Source organism: Onychostoma macrolepis, chromosome 15 (assembly GCF_012432095.1).
Source record: "Onychostoma macrolepis isolate SWU-2019 chromosome 15, ASM1243209v1, whole genome shotgun sequence".
Taxonomy (NCBI): domain Eukaryota; kingdom Metazoa; phylum Chordata; class Actinopteri; order Cypriniformes; family Cyprinidae; genus Onychostoma; species Onychostoma macrolepis.
Window position 1 is genome coordinate 2,819,437 of NC_081169.1, and position 13,502 is coordinate 2,832,938.

General features: G+C 39.8%; 1 protein-coding gene across 2 annotated transcripts; it reads right to left on the minus strand.

Moving 5' to 3' along the window:
* Positions 1 to 215: 215 nt before the first annotated feature.
* LOC131520772 (protein FAM124B) lies at positions 216 to 6,761 on the minus strand. Of its 2 annotated transcripts, none has more exons than XM_058745241.1 (4): positions 6,162 to 6,761; positions 4,576 to 4,607; positions 3,726 to 4,486; positions 216 to 1,190 (listed from the first exon to the last, which is right to left on the minus strand). In XM_058745241.1, the coding sequence occupies exons 1-4, from the start codon at positions 6,236 to 6,238 to the stop codon at positions 690 to 692; spliced, it is 1,371 nt and encodes a 456-aa protein (XP_058601224.1). In that variant the 5' UTR covers positions 6,239 to 6,761; the 3' UTR covers positions 216 to 689. The 2 variants fall into 2 exon arrangements, with proteins under 2 accessions (XP_058601224.1, XP_058601225.1); XM_058745242.1 differs by lacking the exon at positions 6,162 to 6,761 and adding an exon at positions 5,992 to 6,019.
* Between the last annotated feature and the right edge of the window lie 6,741 nt (positions 6,762 to 13,502).

Consider the following 13,502-nt stretch of genomic DNA (forward strand, 5'->3'; position numbering starts at 1 on the left):
CAGAACACTTTTTAACTAGGAAGCATTATTATGGATTATGGACTCGTATTTTAGCAACAGTTTAAATGTCTTGATGGATTTGTTTCAGCTTTTGTCTTCTCAGATGTTAACTGATGGACTGGAGTGGTGTGAATTATTGTGATGTTTTTATCAGCTGTTTGGACTCTCATTCTGACGGCACCCATTCACTGCAGAGCATCCATTGCTGAGACACTGATGCAGAGACACATTTCTCTAAATCTGATGAAGAAACAAACTCACCTACATCTCGGATGGCCTGAGAGTGAGTAAATTTAAAGCAAATTTTCATTTTTGGATGACCTAATCCTTTAAAGCTGTGGAGGACCAAACGTAATTCTGAAAATTGCGACACAATCCTTAATTCACTGAAATTGTTATATTGATCATAGAATTTATACTTAAAAAACTGTATTAAAATGCAAAATAGAGGCTCTTTAATTTTCTATGATATGCAAAAGATAAAATACAATTAGGGAATTATATTAATTTATTAAGATTACGTAATTAATGATGTGAGTGGACTATCATGTACGAAAGCAACAGTATTGCTGTTTGATTCCCAGGGAATGCTTGAATTGATTCAATGTGAATGCACTGTAAGCGGCTTTGCCAAGTGCATTCATGTAAATGTGTGCTGCCTGCTTTTCCAATTGAATAAGTGTGGACAGTCAGATGAAGAACTCTTCTACTTGTGTCTCTGCTTGGACACTCTTCACGCTCTCATCAGCCTCATCCAGGCCGTGTTTCAGGTCTCTAGACAGAGTCAGCAGAGCAGACGCTCCTAAAGCGGCCTGCGGCTTCACAGCACAACCCGTGTCCACATTGGTCTCTGGCTCCTCCTCTTCCAGCCGGAGGTGGGACAGGGAGGTTTCGGAGGTTATCGCCGGCTCATACCAGTTGACTGACAGGCCTGCGGGGCTGCTGCGCTGGGACGAATAACAGGAGCTTCCCGGAGGAGAGCTGCAGGTGCCATCTGACCCAGTGCTCTCCCTGCCTGACCTCACGCCGCGGGGACAGCGGTCCTCGACCTGCTGCTTCAGATGGGACGTCCTCCTGCAGGGAGCGGTGGAAGGGGGCCTGGCAGCCCCACAGCTCCTCAGCAGCATCCTGGGACAGCTCAGAGGAAACGCAGACCTTAGGAAGCCTTGGGCTTGTGCTGGAGCTTTTACCTGCGGAGAAAACCACGCTTTATCAGTTCAACAGTCATTTAGAAAACTGTAGTTTAACCCTCATAATGCATTCAAAATCTGTATAGTATTTGAGCATTCTGGGTCCATTTGGACCCGATGAATCATTATTTTATAAAATAGTCATAAGTTAATATTTTCAACTAAAACTAAATTTTATCTGATATGCAACTTATCATTAATACATGGTGAATGTTACCATGTTATTACTGCATTATTGCAACCTGAATTTGTAATGTTAAAGCAAAAAGTCTCCATCAAGACCACCAGTCTCCCCTTGTATACATTTTTTCAGTTTCAGTTTTCTTTGATTTATTTGGAAGCTTGTATTGCATAAATAAATAAATAAAAATAGGACTTTTTATCTCACAATTCTGACTTTTTAAAATTGCAATTTTGGGAAAGAAAAATCTAAATTGTAAGATGCAAACTCGCAATTGCAGGAAAAAAGTCATAATTTTAATGATGTGGAAACGGGCTTCCATAAATTCATGCTTTTCTTTACTTTAAAAATATACTGTATAAAAGAGATAAACACGCAATACGGCCTCTGGCTTGTTTTAATGCCTAGCCAGTGCTGATATTCACATTAACTCTCATGTTTTAGCTAACTCTGAACAACGATCTGCTCAAAACTCTTGATGAATATTAAAGAGATGCCGCGTAAGTCTGCTGAATGCAGTTGAACTGATGTTAGATGCAGGATCTGGGGAAACACTCTGTGGATCATTCTCAGATTCCAGCAGTGTATAGTCATGTGGTGGAAAAGATGCTGTCATCTCCTCCAAAAACATGTTCATTCCCATATGGAGGTCTAACACAGACACATCAAGGCTGTGGTAATCAGATCATTAGATCATAAAGCCTCCATCTCATCATTACAGTCATCACGGACTTGTGTGGCGTAACACTGATCATACATCTGAACAACACAAATCTGTGTCGGCATCAGGAACATAAAGTAATAAGGGGAATTAAAATGTATACATGTAAATATACAGGCTAAATGTATTTTGTGTTTCACAGAAGAAAGAATATCCCAACACTAACACTGTCACTGAACTGAATGAACTAAACTGAGCTGAATATAATGCCACTACTGCCTTCTTATCCGTAGAGCTGCTTTACAGCTGAAATTGAAGTCATTTCAAAACTGCTGAATTTTTGCAGCTGTTATTTTCTTGTATATTTCTGTATAAAGCGCTGTAGAAATAAAGGTGTCTCAACTTCTAATATGTAAAAGTTCAAACCTCAAGGAAAACAGGATTTGCTTTAAAATGGACAATCTGAGACCAATTTATACTAAATTCATGGAAAATGGCTTAAAACATATGAAACGCAGCCTTACATTTCATAGAAAAACCATATGGTTCAAATGTGTAATAACAGTAATTTTCTGAGGATATTTTTCCAGCATATTCAGGGTTTCTGCTGGTTTTGTGATGTTAAAGTAAGACTTTTAAAGACCTTTTAAAGACCAATTAAAGACATTTTAAGTAATTAATGGAAGGGCACACAAAGATATTGATCAAAATGTGTTTATGATTTAAACAAGAACAAATATCTGTCAATGGGGTCAAAAAATAAAGTTGTCTTGTTAGAAAATTTTTCTGATCCTATTGGCAGATATGCTCTTTTTTTAATCATAAACTCAAACTTTTGATCAATTTCTCAGACTCATCTCTTCATTTTGCATCTCAAGCATGTTGATAAAAGGATGTTTAGATATTTATATTGGAAAACAAGACAAAAATACTGAGTTTTTTTATATCCTGCAACTTTTATGAATTTGAGATGTTCTGCTCCAATTTAACACAATTTTAAATAAATTCATCAAAATGAAGTGAGCTTATGAATAAAACAAGAAAAATGTGACCCTGGACCACAAAACCAGTCATAAGGGTCAATATTTTTTAAATTGAGATTTATACATCAAATAATATACAGTATAAGCTTTCCATTGATGTATGGTTTGTTAGGATAGGACAATATTTGGCAGAGATACAACTAATTGAAAATCTGGAATCTGAGGGTGCAAAAGAAAATTGCCTTTAAAGTCGACCAAATGAAGTTCTTAGCAATGCATATTACTAATCAAAAATTAAGTTTTGATATATTTACGGTAGGAAATTTAAAAAATATCTTCATGGAACATGATCTTTACTTAATATCCTAATGATTTTTGGCATAAAAGAAAAATCGCAAATTTTGAACAATTCAATGGGTTGGCTATTGCTACAAATATACCTGTGCTACTTATGACTGCTTTTGTGGTCACAAATATCTGTGAGTAGGGTCATAAAAATTACAAAAGCACGGAGGAAGATTCAATTTTTGCAGCGCATGCAACATTTAATGTCATGACTTTGAAAAGACTAGAAAGTCTCTGATTTGAGACCTTTTTAAGGCCTTCATTTGTGAAAATGTGAATTAAGATTTTTAAGACCTGCAGAAACTCTACTATGACTGTACACTAAAAGTGCACACATAAACCAGAGCACGTTTCCGGTGACCTACTTGGAAGAGGATCTTGTTGCCGTCCAGGTCTTCAGTGTGCCATCGGCTGGCGCTGATGGGCGAGCAGGTGTTGGGCAGTAAGGGCACGAGCTGTCCGATCTCCTCCACCCTGAACTGCAGCACGGCGGAGTAACACGGCTCCACACGCACCCCGGGCGCGAGCTGCTTGATGGCCAGCTGCAGACTGAACCCGGCTTCTGAGAGCAGCGTGAACCAGCAGAAGCCCGTCTTCTGCTCCTCAACCCTCCTCTGCAGCACCGTCTCATATAAACGCACGGTGTCCTCGAAGTTATCATAGGTGCTGTGCAAAGTCACCCGCACCACCTCCCCTCCGTAGTGCACCGGCCGGACACCCCACACCGGCATCCCCGCACCCAGGCTGTAGAAGTCCCTGCTGGGCAGGAGATAAGGCCTCAGTAGGGTGCTGGATGGGTCATTAATGCCGGACTCACTAGTACCGCAGCTCTCCGTATGGTGATACTGCCACGGCGGACACTGCAGGAAGTCCAGCACTCGGAGAATACGCTCCTCTCCGTAGGACTCGTGTAAGAATATGGTGACAGCATGTGAGGGGTGTCCGGCCGCGGGGCGCTGGGCATGAATGGGACAGGCCCGCTCGGACACGTGGAAGAGGCGCAGGCCGGCACGGACCCGCTTGAGCAGGCGGTCCAGAGTGTGCTGGAGGAGCAGAGATGCGCCGGGGTCGGTCAGCAGGTGCACGGTGAGCAGAAGCTCCTGACCCGGGACGGATGAGAGGTCCGCTGGACAAAGGACAGAGCGGTGAGGAAAAATCAAATCACAAGCCTGGCTGTTGATGTGATAGCAAATGAAATAATGAAAATGGACTTACTGCTACTGCAGGACATTTTACTGCAGTCAGATCTAAACAAACAAACAAACAAAACACGCTTGTTATAATGGGCCTAATACTGTTCAAATGATATCCATCTATCAGCAAATAACAAATAAGTTCTTTATGAATAACAAAGTGAGAGAGGTATTGGATTTCAAATGGAAAACTCTGGAATGGAAAATGAATTTTGTGGTGTTTCTAAAGAATCAGTGATTCATTCTTTCTTTTAGATTATATATTTAAGAATATATTGGATGGACATCTCTAACTTCATTTCCAGAATGTTTTGAATATTAATACAAATTGAATATTAATATTTTACAATATAGGCCTACTATTCATTCATTTTCATGGGGAAAAAAATCACATTTAAAGCTAAGCCTAATTGTGAACAATTCATAAATGAAGTTAAAAATATGGAACTACTTTTGACAATATCAAAACAAAAAAAGGCAAAAAGACTTAGGAGGCACTATTACTTTAATTTGGTATTATATGTGTGTGTTTGTGTGTGTGTGTGTGTGCGCGTTTTTGTCACACAAATTTGTATAATGACATGGGTATGACAAGTATTACAAGGAGAAGGTGACTTATGAGGACATTGCCCCATGTCCCCATTTTTCAAAACACTTACAAATCATACAGAATGAGTTTTTTTGTTTTTTTTGAGAAAGTAAAAATGCAGTTTCCTGTAATGGCTAAGTTTAGGTGTAGGGTAATAGCACATACAGTTTGTACAGTATAAAAACCATTACGTCCCCACTTTTCACAAAAACAAATGTGTGTGTGTGTGTGTGTGTGTGTGTGTCAAAGACATATCCACATCAAAGTGACTATATATACACAAAAATCATAATAAATGTAAGTAAAGTGTCTACTTTAATGTTTCAAACAACTGTGAAAAAATGTCAAAATGTTTCATCGTCATTCAGAATAACATATTTATGTAAAAATGAAACAACACTTATTCTGACATGTTAAAATAAATACAAGAATAAGTGATCATACTAAATTTTATTGTATTTGAAATGATTGAAAACAAAATACTTCTTGTCGATTAATGGGTAAACCTAGCGATTTGAAGGATGTCGGCAAAGATGATAAATATTTCAAATAAGAATTTGTTTTTGGAGGCTGCAAGGTGATCCTTAAATAAAGTCATCTAATGATCCTTGTCTGCCTGACAAGATTTGTTTGGTATACAAACATCTATATATTTATAATCATAAGGAAGACATATTCTATAAACAAAAGTGCTATTGTAACCAAACATCCTGAAACTAGTTGCATTTTCATTAACAGCCAAACCGAGTTGAACACTTTAAAGTTTAATTCATGGTCGTTCAACACTTGGTAGGTTGCATGCATACAAACCAATAATAAATAGTTGCCTGCTTTAGATCATGTAGCTACCTTCATCCACGTTCATTGGCGCGTATTCGAAGATCAAAAGTTGTTTGTAAAGTTACAGTGTATCGTTTGTTGCTTACGTCATAAAGCGGTCGGCTCTGTCGTTACTGTGTTGCTCCGCTTAGAAACGCAAACAAAAGTGAGCCGATGTTTAGCTTTCTCCGCTAACTCACCCCGCGGTCTCCGCGCCCGAGTCCGCCGTCTCATCCTCAGTCCTGCCGCTCGTGAAGCGACGCGGTTCTCGGAGCATATCTGCCTTTACTTGCGCGCAAAAAGCGCTTCAAACATGCCTCGGGTCTCTGCTTCGGCTCGCCTTCGCAGGAGTCGAGTTCACGCTGACGTCACGTCAGCCTTTATAATTCATGATGATGGACTCTGTAACTAAAATCTGAAATATCAATGGAAAAGCTCTGTCAGATGGAGTCGTGTGTGTTTCGAGAAGAGCTCAGAAATGAGGAGTCGGGGGAAGGGCTTTTCTTCTCTCTCTGAAGAGCACAATGAGAAGCGAGGGGCCTGGACCCCAGCAGATGGCTGTCATCAGACCTGTGTGCGACACACACTTTAAACAAGCATCTTCTCAAGCAGTGTGCAGTCCTGAACAATGGAGATTTTAATTGTATGAAAACTGAGGAATGTGTATTGCATCCTACTATAGGCCTATACGTTTAATTAATAAATCTGTCATAAAAAGAATTCTGTATCAAAACAAAGCACAGTCCTTTCTAACAGGCTTGTGTTTTACTGTCATTTTTGAAAGGACAAATCTTCATACTACACTACACGATGGCATCTAAAAATGTAACCCTTGTGCATTTTTGTCTTTCAGGCATTTTTTTATTTTTTATTTAATACTTCAACCCTGATTTCCTTCCATACATTTACAGGTGCTGGTCATATAATTAGAATATCATCAAAAAGTTGATTTATTTCACTAGTTCCATTCAAAAAGTGAAACTTGTATATTATATTCATTCACAGACTGATATATTTCAAATGTTTATTTCTTTTAATTTTGATGATTATAACTGACAACTAAGGAAAATCCCAAAATCAGTATCTCAAAATATTAGAATATTACTTAAGACCAACACAAAGAAAGGATTTTTAGAAATCTTGGCCAACTGAAAAGTATGAACATGTACAGCACTCAATACTTAGTTGGGGCTCCTTTTGCCTGAATTGCTGCAGCAATGCGGCGTGGCATGGAGTCGATCAGTCTGTGGCACTGCTCAGGTGTTATGAGAGCCCAGGTTGCTCTGATAGTGGCCTTCAGCTCTTCTGCATTGTTGGGTCTGGTGTCTCTCATCTTCCTCTTCACAATACCCCATAGATTTTCTATGGGGTTAAGGTCAGGCGAGTTTGCTGGCCAATCAAGAACAGGGATACCATGGTCCTTAAACCAGATACTGGTTGCTTTGGCACTGTGTGCAGGTGCCAAGTCCTGTTGGAAAATGAAATCTGCATCTCCATAAAGTTGGTCAGCAGCAGGAAGCATGAAGTGCTCTAAAACTTCCTTGTATACGGCTGCGTTGACCTTTGACCTCAGAAAACACAGTGGACCAACACCAGCAGATGACATGGCGCCCCAAACCATCACTGACTGTGGAAACTTCACACTGGACCTCAAGCAACGTGGATTGTGTGCCTCTCCTCTCTTCCTCCAGACTCTGGGACCCTGATTTCCAAAGGAAATGCAAAATTTACTTTCATCAGAGAACATAACTTTGGACCACTCAGCAGCAGTCCAGTCCTTTTTGTCTTTAGCCCAGGTGAGACGCTTCTGACGCTGTCTGTTGTTCAAGAGTGGCTTGACACAAGGAATGCGACAACTGAAACCCATGTCTTGCATACGTCTGTGCGTAGTGGTTCTTGACACTGACTCCAGCTGCAGTCCACTCTTTGTGAATCTCCCCCACATTTTTGAATGGGTTTTGTTTCACAATCCTCTCCAGGGTGCGGTTATCCCTATTGCTTGTACACTGTGTTTTTCTACCTCATCTTTTCCTTCCCTTCGCCTCTCTATTAATGTGCTTGGACACAGAGCTCTGTGAACAGCCAGCCTCTTTTGCAATGACCTTTTGTGTCTTGCCCTCCTTGTGCAACGTGTCAATGGTCGTCTTTTGGACAACTGTCAAGTCAGCAGTCTTCCTCATGATTGTGTAGCCTACAGAACTAGACTGAGAGACCATTTAAAGGCCTTTGCAGGTGTTTTGAGTTAATTAGCTGATTAGAGTGTGGCACCAGGTGTCTTCAATATTGAACCTTTTCACAATATTCTAATTTTCTGAGATACTGAATTTGGGATTTTCCTTAGTTGTCAGTTATAATCATCAAAATTAAAAGAAATAAACATTTGAAATATATCAGTCTGTGTGTAATGAATGAACATAATATACAAGTTTCACTTTTTGAATGGAATTAGTGAAATAAATCAACTTTTTGATGATATTCTAATTATATGACCAGCACCTGTATTTTACTCTAGGTGCAAAAAATAGTTACACTCAGGACTTTACAGACAAAAATGTTGCATTGAAACTCTTTACATATTATTTTAACTTTACTGAAACTTTAGTCTCAGTGCCATTTAATAATAAAATCGTGCAATCTTTGTTAACAGGCTTTCATTCTGTCAGCAAGGCTGTAACATTTTTACTATTTATAAAATGTTTAAAATTGTTACTGTTTTCCACCTTATAGCACCATTTTCTCAGCTTTGGCCTTTGGAGCAAATACTTATCCAAGACTGTAATAATAATAATTTGTAATAAATCTGCTTAAAATTTAGTAGCCTATATGGAAAATTGTCCTGACAAAAATAACTGAACAGGCAAACCTCTTAATTAGAAGAAGGTAGTTTTGGTATTTTTGCCAGTTTTGGAATAATCTATTCTTGTGCTTCATGAGCTAATAAAAGTACATGGTAGTTTTTCAAATTCAAGAGTTTTAGATATTTTGTGACTTAATAAAAAATAAAATAAAAAAACTGTCATAATTTACTCATTCCCTCTTATCATTTCCCCCCAAAAAGTTCATAAAGACATTGTAAAAGTAATCCATAGGAAGTAGTTTAATCCAACTCATCTGAATAGACACGATTAATTTATATGGTGAACAAACTTAATTTAAAGTGCCCCTATTATGGATTTTTTTTAAATGACCTTTCATGCAGTGTGTAACACGGATGTAAGTGAATGAAAACATCCTGCAAAGTTTTAAATCTGAAAGTCCTTCGACTTGAAGCGGCGCTGCGCAGAATGATCAGTGTATGACATCAAGTACCGCGAGAGCGACAAGAGAGCAGACGGATCCTATGCATTCGAATCGATCTCGCGGTATTTTGATGTCAAACACTGATCATCCAGCGCAGAGCTGCTTCAAGTCGAACGCCTGGCTGCCAACGAGTCAGTGCCAGAGAATTACAGCGAAAGTGATGAAAACAAGCACGTAAATGAAAGCGGTACAGACAGAAGGTTGTTTAAATGTTACGTGATCTTTCCCAATCATTCTAATATGCCAGTGTTTTCATAACAACATGAGCCGCTTAAAATGATTAGAGTTATCAACGTTACTGATATTCAAAATGGTAAGCAAGCGCTGATTTGTTTACGTTTCGTATATATCTGCGTTTATCTCATATATCTTAGTTTCGGTTTCTCCTTTTGAATTACGAATATATACTATTGATAGCTGCTGATATAGACCGTTAATTCCTCTCACGCATGCGCAGAACGCACGTGTTAGTTTGCCGTCGGCTGTAGTCTGTGCGGTGTGTTCGCGCGCAGCTTTTTGGTCCGATGATGCCGACGGAGGCGACAACACCGTCGGCTTTTGTCGCCGCTAGTTCTTTGAAGTCGGCTTGGTGTGTCCAGGCCTTTAGGCAGCTGACTTGCTGCCTCGCTACCTTATGCTCATTTTTGCACGAAGGCACCTCACAAAACTGATTTCGGACAGGCTTCTGAGACAGTGTAATGGTTTAATGATCTACAACAAAATAGAACGAGTTTTGGTGATAACTAAACAAATATTTAATTACTATAATACTAATGTCTCGCTAGAAATAACATCAAAAGTGCACAAAGTTAATCAGAAACATACATTTACACACAAACTGACCACCAAATGCAACTTTCATACGCAATCTTTATTTTTTAGCTCAACCGTCACAGAATGGAACGCACAGGATTGTGGGATATCAAAGGCAGCGAAGGATACATGCAAGGATACATACAGGACACATGCTGCCTTCAAAAATCGATCAGATGAAGGTATCTCATGAGACAGGAAGTGAAGCTAACTTTGGATTCGGACGTGCCTTGATGCCTTCTTGTCTTGGAATGCTGCCCCGAAGGCAGCATTTTTTAAGTTTTCGGATGCAGCCATGGGGGTTTTTCTCAAACGGAAGGCTGCATACTACGAAGGCTGCCACGTCATCAAACATAGTTAAAGGCCATCTCAATCGGAAGGATCCTTGGAAGACAGCCTTCGTTTCGCGTCCTTCATTTAGCGGAATTTGAAGGATGCATGGGATGTATCCTCCGCGACCTTCAATCACCCACAATCCTTTGTACCCATTCCATTTCATGAAAATAAACTGACGAAAAACGAGTCAGTACTGAGCTTGTCTGAATTTATTATGAACTATAAGACAAAAATAATGTTTTCGGACATGAAAGGATAGATGTTATCTTTTGTTTTGGTGTAAATTACTTACTAAACGCTAAACTGCCAATAATTTAAGCCACAGGGAGATTGTAGACGGCTGTGATTCATTGTATTAATAGATAGCCAAATAATATAAAGTTTTGTAATACAAAGTATTTTTCCAAAACTAAGTTTTATTAGTGTTTTTGTGCTGTGACGGTGAGGGCGGGAACATATGTGACGTAGCCACGCACACTTACTAGAGCATCTCATTCTAGCGTTTAATGCCGAGGAGTTGTCTAGCCTACAAGACTCTGAAGGACTGAACTAGGAAGGACGCGGCCTCGGTAGGATGCAGCCTTCCGTTTGAGAAACACCCATTGTCTCTCAAAAGAAAGAGTCTACTCTGAATCATTGAACAAAGTAGTTTTTAAAACGAATCCCAAGCCGTTTCATGCTGATGTCAACATGAAACATTAGCATATTGCCCGCCCACTTGTTGGTCTTTTGGCATTGGTCTGAATGAAAATGCAAATTCATTCTTTGCCACTAGGTGCCGCTTTTGGAGTGATAAAAAGATCTGTTTCCCCGGTAACACTGTACACAAAGCAGCACTGAGCTCACAAACACTGCTTTATCAGGAATTACATGAAATGAGACCAATCACTGTAGATTAGCGTCACGCAAAGGAGGGGTTTGGAAAAATGAATCGTTGAGCGAATCCAAAGTCCCTTTCATGGAAAGTCCGTTCACTCGGCCGCCATATTTGCAATGCCTCCGGGCAGCTCAGACAAAACCAAGTCCTATCTAAATGAATGGGGGAATCCTGAAATCTCAAAAACTGCTCGTTGAACTCGCGATTAAATTACATATTTCAAATCAGCAATAAAATCTGAAATGAACTGCCCCACTAATGTTGTTTCTAAAGCTCAAACAGCATTTAAAAAGCTTATTTTTCAGGCTAGACCAGCCAGTGCACATGCGTAGCTCCAATGCGCTTATGACTGTGCATGTGCAGCTGCTGGTCCAGTCTGGGGCTTCTATGAGAACCGGAGCTTCTAATGGCCGCTGCAGTGACGCAATGACTTTACCAATCAACAATTGGCTCTTTCATTTAGAAGGCGGGACTATCACGCCATATTGCGCGTAGCACTTTCTCCCATTCATAAGTATAGGAGTGAACCGTCTTTGTATTTCTATAGTCTTTGGCGAATCGTTAGGGAGTTGTTGAGCAAGTAAGGTAAAAATAAATGCATATTATAAGACAATGAAAGTGTTTTTTGACCTTGCATGCATATCAACCTGTTGTTGGGGACTCCCAAAACCAAAATATGAACATTTAATTACCCATAATAGGGGCACTTTAACCTATTATTCTCATATATAAACACTAATCGGTATGGAAGGCAGTTTCCACCATAGAATAAAAAAATAGAGACTATAGAGACCCAGACTATAAAAAGAATATAAGCAACATATAAACTCAGAATTTCAAGATATAAACTTATATAAAGGCATAATTAAAAAATATAAACTTGCAAGTGAAATATCAAATTGGAATTACAATTTTATAACTTACAATTCTCCTTTTTTGCTTCCACCAAAAAAAAAAAAAAAAAAGACATACAAAATGTGCAGCAGTTGTGGGTCCCCAGGACAGATTTTAGAAGCACTGCTCTAGAGGACACTATGGGAAACAAATAACCACTCCACCATGCTGAAGGGATGAGTGCCTTACCGGCTGACAATAAAGTCAAAGGCTGTATCTGAAATTGCCCCTTATACCCTCATTCACTTTTCCGTACATTAGGCCACTAAAACAGTTCACATGAAGGAGTGAATGAAACAAGTGAGTGAATTCGGACACTGAGTGCACCGGAAGGACTGCCGCTTTTGCATAGTTTGTGCTTGCTGTTTAATAATAATTTGAAACTGGCAGATCCAGTTGTAAGATGAAAGAATTTATCTTGAACTCTGTTGCGCAAATTATGTATAAACCCTAGAAAAAAAATAAAATTAATAATCAATTAACAATGCATTTATACCTGTGTTGTATTCATAGACTGTATAAAAACATGGACGTAGTGTACGTGACGTCACCCATAGGTTTCTGAAGAGCATTTTTGAAGCCTAAAGTGGGCGGAGCCGACCGCCGCCATCTTGGCAAGCGCGTCACCACGCGTCACTCCCGGATAATCGAAAATGGGCAAAAAGGCGGTACATGGGTGGAGCTGTTTGCTGAAACCACGCCCACCTAGCTCGCCAGTGGTGACAGCAGCGGCAATCCGCCTGTCACTCAACTGGCCACGCTCTAATTATGCAGAACTTTAAGGGTCAATATAATTTAAACAGATGAGTTCTAAAAAAATTCACCCCCCTCACAGTTGTCATGAAGGGCAAAATTTGCTATATAGATCAAAATCATTTTTTGCACCAGGCTGTAAACATGTTTTTTTCTGCTGTAAAGTGGGGCATTTTAACATGGGGAGTCTATGGGATTGACTCCCTTTTGCAACCAGCCTCCAGCAGCCAGTCGATGAATTGCAGTTTTAGTCACTTCCGTGTTGGCTTCACGAGAGAGAGCGGGAGGTTGCCGCTTGGTTGTATTACACTGCATTATGCCATGGATGAGCGCTTTATAAAATGAATGGATGGATGATTCAGTTTCGGGCACAATCTTCTGGTAAGACAAAAATTCATTCGGCGCGTGACTCTCACAGTGTATTATGGGTATTCTCTAGCCCTTGAGCGTGCACCGGTTGTACACTCATTTTGGCAGTGCGTTGTGGGATCAAATGAGTGCACTCGAGAGTGTCCACTATGGTTTCGGACACCACTACAAATAGTGCCCGATTTAAGGGTATAGGGGG